The sequence below is a fragment of the Pleuronectes platessa genome, chromosome 3 (assembly GCF_947347685.1).
Source record: "Pleuronectes platessa chromosome 3, fPlePla1.1, whole genome shotgun sequence".
NCBI lineage: Eukaryota > Metazoa > Chordata > Actinopteri > Pleuronectiformes > Pleuronectidae > Pleuronectes > Pleuronectes platessa.
The window spans coordinates 4,026,784-4,035,833 of NC_070628.1; the positions used below are offsets into that span (position 1 = coordinate 4,026,784).

Genomic DNA, 9,050 nt, shown 5'->3' on the forward strand with positions numbered 1-9,050 from the left:
CCACGTACGTGCTCTCATGTACAGTCACACTTCAGCTTAATGAAACACGTGTTGAGCTTTTGATTGCAAACTCTCCCCAACAAATGAATTCAATTGAGTGGAAGTGAGCTTACAAGCGAGGAAGGCGTGGCCGATGGAAGACGGATGAAGTTCCTTCACCTCCTCGTACTCTACAAAATAAACGCCCGGATACAGGTGACACAGTTTGAAGTTTCATTGTTAAAGATCCATTCATACATACACAAACAACACTCACACACACACACACACACACATCGACAACGCAACATCCATTCATGTCTAACTGCTCCTCTAAATAAACAGTCCGAGGAGCAGAGCTGTCGGTTTGTGTGTGACGGCTCCGGTTTGTGCGACAGACTGATTGTGCACGTACAATATGTCCATATGTGCATGAGTCAGTGCATCTGCCTCTGCCAGCAGAGATTCAGCGCCCATCACTCCTCCATTGTGTCCCAGTGCTCGTTGGCTGCCGACGGAGGGAGCAGACGTTCCAGAGCGTGCACGTGCTTGGCACCTGCACACAGCTCATTCTTAAACACCTTCTCCCATTGTTTCCCTCCTGCTCCGAGCTGAATGTGGCGCCTCTGCTTGAGCTCTAAGTAAAAGCCCGAGCCGGAGATGGAGGGGGGGGGGGGGGCCTCCTGGTTCTTCTGCCCTCCGTGGCCTCTTTATTGTGCAGCACGGCGCAGACAGAGAGGAAACACGCGTGTAGCCGTTCCGCTGGTTAATTGGCTATCTGTGAACCTGCAGCTCGCCCTCCGTGGCCTAATTACCTTTTTTAATGGGAATGGGAATTAAATTGAAAGAGCTCTTATCTTGTTGTTGCACCTGAAATTCTATCAAGTGGTCACACCTGGTTTGTCAAGGAGGTGTGTGTGTGTTTGCCTGAGTGTGTGTCCGTGTGTCTGTGTGTGTTGAGTGGAATTCCACCATGAATTTCACTACTTGGTATTTCTCAGAATGAATTAGCAGCGTGTTTCTCTCCTGACACTTTTGTGACTCCTCACTTTGACTCTTTGAAAGACAGATGGATTTTGAAGCTGTGTTTAATCTGACATTTATGTGTGAGTGTGTGTGTGTGTGTGTGTGTGTGTGTGTGTGTGTGTGTGTGTGTGTGTGTCAGAGAACATGTTACTGAAGCTGTGTGGCATTTAACTTTTAATGGTAGCAGCAGATTGAACATTTCCATATTAAAGATCCTAATTAGGAGGTGGTGAGGTTCACAGCATGACGGCTTTTTCAGCACACACGCACACACACACACACACACACAAACACACAGGTTTGCTCTGCCAACCATATTACAAAATTGCATTTACTTCCATTCAATATTTTATTCTCTGACATAACAAAAGCGAATGCACACACACACACACACACACACACACACACACACATAGATATAAACACACGTACACACACCCACAGTTGGGTGAGGCCCAGATGTGCATCAACAGTGAAAACAAGAGGAGCATCACAGCTGGACAACATCTGCCACAGCTGCTGCTCAGCCTCTCTCTGATTGGACGGCCTGTTCAGAATTGGGATGATGGAAGGACTTTGTTTTCAATCATGAGCCTTAGGTTTGGGGGGCCAAAACATTGTAGTTACCCATTGAATTTTCCTGAATAAAAGTAGTTTCTGGAAATGTAGAAAGGTGTTGACTGGTCAGTAGAGTCGACAGAGAATGATCACGTCACACAGAGAATCGAGGGAGGGGCCCACAGCTCGTTCTTTGCCCCTGGGGTTCCTGTTTTAATCCGGCCGTGCTTACAAATGTAAATGTGTTCCTGCTCAGACTGAGAACAGCTACTGTGTGAACGTGACTGTGTCCATATATTCATGGGGTTCATAATTATCTCCATACATGTGCTTGTTGGTTCTAAATGTCGCCTGAAGGATTTAGAGGAAAAGTTCCTTGTGCTTTGTTCTCCAGCACCAGGAAATGAGCAGAAAATAGAGATTGAATTAATTTCTACGAGGGTTTAATGCGATAGCACGGCTCTGTCAAATATATTTCGCTAATGATGTTTCTTTCGAAGTTGGCAGCTCCCCGTCTGTAAAGGCCCGAGCCTCTGTGAGATCAGAGAGGAGAAAATGAGATGAAAGGGAGGAAGTGGTATCAGAATGTAATTGAGGATGGATGGAAGGACGAGGAGTCAAATAGAGAAGAAGGGAAGGAAGATCACATTTTCTCATTGACTGTATGAGCGTGTGTGTTTGGTACAGTGTGTTAAATACACTGTAGAGGTTGTTCTCTGCTGCTCACAAACAGAATTAGTCAAATATTCACATATTTAGTTTGGATGTTGCCTATTTTGACTTTTTCTGAATTTATTTGCAGATATTCTTAGGTGGTAAAAATATGGTTATTAAGAAACTTTGCTCTTCTGGGGAAAACTTTGAAGCTTTTAAAGATTTAGAACAGATTTGACTAAATATGGTCAAACACTCAGAAATGTGTCCCAAGCTCTTCTGTTAACAGACCAGTTCAGACATTCAAATCAAAGCAGGCAGCATTTCACACAGGACAAATTAAAGGACTTGCTGTCGGAGATCAAACAGAAATGGTCTGTATTTCTAGAGCTTTTTTTACATTCATATCAAAGCGATTTACAGTACAAGTCACATTTACACACACAGGGGCCGCTCGGTGTTCAGTGTCTCACCTCAAAGATTCAACTAAGGTAAGTCCGACCTTTTGTTATGGCTTTTGATACAGATTCAAGTGCCTTTGATCATATGATTCCTTTGAAATCTAATTCAAGATTACTTTACTTTACTTACTTACTTTACATCTTAGTGTGTTTTTAATATCGGGTGGTAGATCTCGGCATACGTTTAAAATTAAAAAGTGGTGGTTGGTGACCTAGGCTCGACAACAACCGACAACCACTCTCTGTTCTGGAAACAGAACTTCTCTGTGAGGAACTTCCTCCTCCACTCCACATCGTAATCAGCAATAACATTGAGGGTGTTTTCACACAGGGTTCCGATCTCAACATTCTTGTCCAGCATCATGTCTATCAGGTAGGTTGGAACAAGCGTGTCCTTGATGATGAAGTCTCGTGTGTCCTGGTGAAAAACCATCTGACTGAAGACGTTGACAATCTGAAACACAAACTTGTCGTCCTTCTGTTGAACAGCCAGCAGCTCGCAAAGGGCAGGGATGATGCCGGATTGAACCAACATGGCGGCACAGGCACCATTCATGGAAACCTTTCCAATCATAATCACCACTTCTAGGACAAAGTCATCCTGTGCTGAGCCTGGTTGGAGTCTGTCCTCGAAGTAAGGGAGCAGGTTGTACTCTTTCAGCATCAACTCCCAGTCCAGGTCTGGGAGGGTGAGGTTGGACAGCGTCCCCAGGCAGTCACACACCCACTCGTCCTCTTCATCTGCATGGATCTGTGCTGCCAGGTCACCCACATAGTTGATGAACAGTGGTTTGGTTGGTCCATCGTGTTTTGAGATGTTTCTGAGCATCTTCATCAGCTGACAGTCTTTCGTATTCAGAGCTCTCTTCATCAGCATCTTCAGCCGATCCCCTTCACACATGAGTTGTGCGTTCCTCTCGTTCACAGCCAGGTTGATGCAGATGGAGATCAGGTCGGCTTCAACTTTCTCCTCACCACACTCAAACAGCATCTGCAGGAGATGAGGTGTGCAGCCAGCGTCAACAAAGCTACCCTTGAAGCAGTCGTCCATGCTGATGTGACACAGGATAAGCATAAGTATCTGATGGTTCTTCTCATCACCCAACAAGCCAAACAGTTTAGGTAGCAGTCTGACCTGCACCATCTTGGCTCGGAGCACAGAGTCGCAGCAGAGATTTAACAGCAGGTGCAGAGTCAGGTTTAACAGACCCTCGTTGGCACAGGGAACCAGGCGATCCAGTCGCTCTACAATGTCCACCTTGGCCATGTCGTTGTTTTTCCCCAAGAAGATGGACAGTTTTTCCAGGAATGAAACCACCAGCACCAGCATCTCCTCATCATCTCGATCCAGAACTTTCACCAGCAGACCAACAATACCTTTTTCCCTCATTTTCAGCTCTGTCCCGGTGTCCTCGGCGAGGTTAAACAGGAGGTAAAGAGACAATTTGAGCAGTTGCTCGTGCTCAGCCCGAAACTCTTGGTATTTCCTCAGAGCTTTTCCTTTGTCTCTTCTGAGGGAACCGTTCTCCGGTTCTGATTCGCCAGCTTTATTTTCCTGGTGCAGCTCCTTACACCACATGTCATGTCTCTTCAGTTCATGTTCCACCAGACTCATACACAACGTAACTATTCCATTATCTCTCAGCACTTCATGGAAGTGGGAGAACCTAGAGAAGCAGAAGAAGATGTAGATGATAATGGTGGCCAGCTCCACACTCTGTTTCCAGTCCTCTCCCAGTACTCTGGCCAGAGCACCCAGAGCTGCTTCGTTGTGCAGCAGCTCCGGCAGGTTGTCAGGTTTGCGGGCGAGCTGCAGAATGAGAGCAGAGCCTCTGATCTTCTTTTGGAGGTCTTCATAGAGCAAGTCCACGTATTCGTCCAATTTGGTTATAGCGGCTTCCTCATTCAACTCAATTCCTTCAAAGAAAGACAACTCTTGAGGTTTCACACCTGTTTCCACCTTCTTCTCCACTTTGGCCTTCCCAGAGGACGATTTCCTGTTCTGCAGGTAGTAGAGGAGCTGCACAACTTTGGGCAAATAGGATGAAGAGATGAGCTCACAACCCTTCACCACTTTCCTGGCCAAGGCTTCCACATCTGTACTGGGAGACAGATCCGGCACACAGAGGATTTTTTGTCCCTCCCTGTGTTCGCCCAGGATATCACCTCCGCTCTCTTCCCGTATGGACGCCCTAATCTCATATTCCACAACGATGGCCTTCTCCATGGGATGAACCTCTAAACTGCCCACGGACACATAGCGTTTGATGTAGTGTGTGTAATCCTGCATTTTCTTCAGTTTCTTAAGCGAGGCTAAGGTCCAGTGGGTGAAGACAATTTAACTGTTACTTTACTGTGTCGTTCAGCTTTGCCGATCTCCATTTAGATTACTAAGTTGTTGCTGTTTTAAATGAATCATCGTCTCTCACCTCAAAGATTCAACCAAGATAAGTCTGACCGTTTGTTATGTCTTTTGATACAGATTCAAGTGCCTTTGATCATATGATTCCTTTGAAATCTAAATCAAGATGATCCTCCTGTGTTTGCTCTTCAAACCGAGGGGGGTGAAATGTGTTTCCATCTTGACCTCACAGTAAACTGAACCAAAAACATACATGTCCAAATTTTTTACGTCCAAGTTTTTATCTGGCGTCAACACTTAGCTATGGCCCCTGTTTTAGTTTGAAAACTCTGATGTTGTGTAACAAATTTAAGCTTCTATAGATCGCTTTGTAATGCATTAACTTTAAGAACCAATAAGATCAAAGACAAGATCTAAAGCTCATTTAAATTAGCCAATCATTCGTGATCATATTGTATTAATGATGATGTCATTATGAAACAACACCTAATCCTTTAGATCTAATGAAGGGGCCAAGAAGGAGTGTTTTGCGTGGAGCAGAATAAAAGTAGCCACATGCGGATCGATAAACGTAAAAAAAAATGACAGGAATAAACCTAACATGACTCCATACTGCTCCTGTGGTGTCATCTAAGGGTCCATAACCCCTGTCAATCAAAGTCGACTCAAAATGGCGTTATTTACTCCGTGTTTTTAGCCTAAATAACGGCTCTTATACTCTTCTGGAGAATCAACCATTACAAACTTGTATAGGCTATGATATTCATTGCAACAGGCTCAGCACCAAACACCACAAGTAGTAACCAACATTTCAAGCATCCAGCTGATAGCTACATGAGTCAATGTGAGAACACAGCAGGAGATCCCCTCGCTGAATTCACAGTGAGCGTGTGGAGGAAGAGGAAGAGCTCCACCGACAGCAGCACTGCCACTCGCAGTGGGCCTGAAAGTCTGGAGGCTCCAAGCGATGTTTGTACAAGAACATTCGCTGAATGGAAAAGAAATTGTTCATTTACCTTCTGCATCCTTTGTTGTCTTTGAGCAAGATGACAACCAACTTCTGTCGAGATCAGCTCCTTCGCTTCCCTGAAACAATACGAACTAGACACACACCTAAACACTTTCAATGCTAATTCCTGCACCACCCGAGCAGATCTGATGGTCCTATGAGAGACATTAAGTTATATTTAATGCATAACATTTAAAAAGGGAATTTTCTTGAATCAGTGCATGAAAAATTATTTAACAACTCAGGCTGAAGGATTCATTCAGCCTCATTTAATTTACCCAGATACTTGGTCTTCTACTTCTAGTCGTGCGATTTGGGACACTATTTGCAAAAATAACATTTGGAGTTGAACACCAACACTGACCTTTGACACAATCCTGAATACGCAAGAGAAAAATAAAGCAACCTTCAGCGGGAAAGAACGACTTCAGGAGTCAGCGGCTGTTGAAAATCGATTTCACTTTTATATGACACTAGGATGACATTAAGAAAACAGGAAAAAGAAAAACCCACATGCATTTTGGAGAAAGAAAAAAAATCAGGCTGAGGGAGATGAAGGGGAAACAAGAGAAGAACACACACACACACACACTCCAACACGCTGGAATACATGAATACATCATCATCCTTTCACTGACCTTTGAATCTCTCTGACATTTTATTCTAATACAGGGAATTCATAAATATAATCTTCTCTCACCATATTGCCTATCTATACGAGTCTCATACACCTAACTGTACATCTACTGTAGCATATTGCATATCTCCAATAGAGGGGGGGCGTCCATAGTTTATCTAATACTCTGGCTTCCTTGTGGAAGAGAGATATTACAATTGAATGAGAAGGAGGGAGAGAGATAAACACTGAGGTTTTTCTCTCTCGTCTCAAACAGCGACAGAATCGACCTGCGCTGTTTTGACTTTGATCTTAATGTTACGTGTGTGTGTGGCTGTTTGTGCCTTTGACAACATGTATGTACTGTGTGTGTGTTTGTGTGTATGTGTGTGTGTGTGTGTGTGGTCAAAATGTCTGACATGTGCTCAGAGACGTCGCTTGTCGTAGTATTTGGGTCATTTTCTCGTATCGTGCTACACTCGAGCAGACCTGAGTCAAATATTCACTTGAGGTTGAAGCAGCAAACAAAAAACCTGTAAATCCCATCTTGCGATGTCCTGGTTGCTTAACATTTAACACAACAGCTGTTTACACAACAATTACCTTCATTCAATCTACAAAGGAGATGTAGTTGTTGTTTTTGTTGATTAAGTTATTGCCTGAATAACTATTTCCCCCTTTGGTTCAACCGTTTATCTCCTGGATGTTTCGTTCATCGTCTGTGAATAAAGATGGATGACATGTCTGCAACCCAAAAGTGAAGCCAAAACATGTTGATCGCCCCCTAGTGGCTGACTGCATTTTAGGTCATAAGCCCCGCCTCCTGCGTGGAAGCAGATGGAACACTGACCTATTAACTAAAGAAAAAAACAAAAAACATTCAATACAACTTCTCAAAGAGGGTGGCTGTTATTTTAGGTTTTTCTTACCACACTGATGTTTGTTCACGTGTTCAGGTTTCACGTGAGTTTTATTTCAATTAGTTAACTGATGATATAAAAACAGGATTTGTGGTCATGACTGGCAGCTGAAACGGGCTCTGGCTCTTGGCGCCTCTGGATAGTGGGAGGAAGTGGAGACGTGTCGTCCATCTTTATTTGCAGTCGACGGTCGTGTGCTGTAGCTCTCTGGGTTTAACTCAAAGGCCCCTCGATGTTTTGTTCTGGCAACAACTTGGAAAACTTTGAGGAATTAAGTCTTTAAAGTGTCCTGAGGCGGAGCTAAATAGTTCTTTTGACTTCAATCCAAGAACATTTCAACAGAAATCAAAACAGGAAATCCAAATTCAACAGCTGCCCGATGCAGAGAGATTGTAGGAAACAGAACTATCTGTTTAAATAGAGTTATTTTGACGTGTTGAGTATTAAAACCTTATCGTGTTTAAAATGGTTGAATACAGAAAAGCAGAACTTCTGAATCTGACAGCGTTGACATGTTTATATCGGAGACACGTTTCTTTATATTATCATCACAAATCATGAAAGTACCTGTTTTTTAAAGACACTGCATTGTTCAAAGCAAAAGACAGAATTTGGCCCAGGTCTGCACTCAACACATTTTAGCCCTTTCATGGGGTCAAAGAAAGCACAAAGCGTCCACTCAGAAAGTGGCCAACGCTTCCACTGACAACCCACATGTATTTTCAGCAGCAGTCACGTAACCATCCCGTCTATTCAAATACTCAGACTGTCCAGGCTCCTTGTTTGTCTCCGTCTCCCGGAGACGGACGCGTCTACAATCACCCAACTTCAACACGCCGAAGTCGAAAAAAGAACACATGAAATACGAGACCTATCCATTTTCTGTGAGCCACTGAACAAACGGTAGGTTGATGCTACTGTTAGTGATGGATGGGACCAAAACAAACCAACAAAAAACACCTGTACAAAGTTCAGCTCTTCCTCAGAAGAAGCATCAGGGCATCATTTCAACGTTGAGGGCACGTCGGGTGGAACAAGCCCTGTTCCTCGGAGGAAATGTCGATTTCTAGCAGTTTCATGAGAATGACATCACCTCTTAGTAGCGTTCATCAATCACTGCGAGTTTTCAGTCCTGTCTCTCTAATGGCTTTCTGAATAATCTGCCCTTCAGCATGGCTCAAGTGTGAAGCCCACGACTGCCAGGCCCGAATCCTGGTTATGCTAACAGGCTAAGCCCCTTGTCATCATTGTTAAGTCCCTTCAAACAGAAAGCACTGATCCTGCGGAAAAGCAGAGAAACGACTGATCTCAAGCCGCCAGGTCCGAGGAGGAAGGAGAGAGAGAACTGACGATTCAAAGAAAAGAGGATTTCACAGGACACGTGTTGAGAGTCTCTCCCTGTTCTGCCCCAGAGGTCCAGAGATGGAAATAGATAAAGTTCCACCACAATGAGGCAACGAGTGTT

The 9,050-nt window shown here is 44.1% G+C and overlaps 1 protein-coding gene across 1 annotated transcript; it reads right to left on the reverse strand.

Moving 5' to 3' along the window:
* Positions 1-2,868: 2,868 nt before the first annotated feature.
* On the reverse strand, positions 2,869-4,980 carry LOC128437544 (kinesin-associated protein 3-like). Its single transcript, XM_053419747.1, has one exon. It carries the CDS (start codon positions 4,966-4,968, stop codon positions 2,869-2,871), a length of 2,100 nt encoding a protein of 699 aa, XP_053275722.1. The 5' UTR covers positions 4,969-4,980.
* Between the last annotated feature and the right edge of the window lie 4,070 nt (positions 4,981-9,050).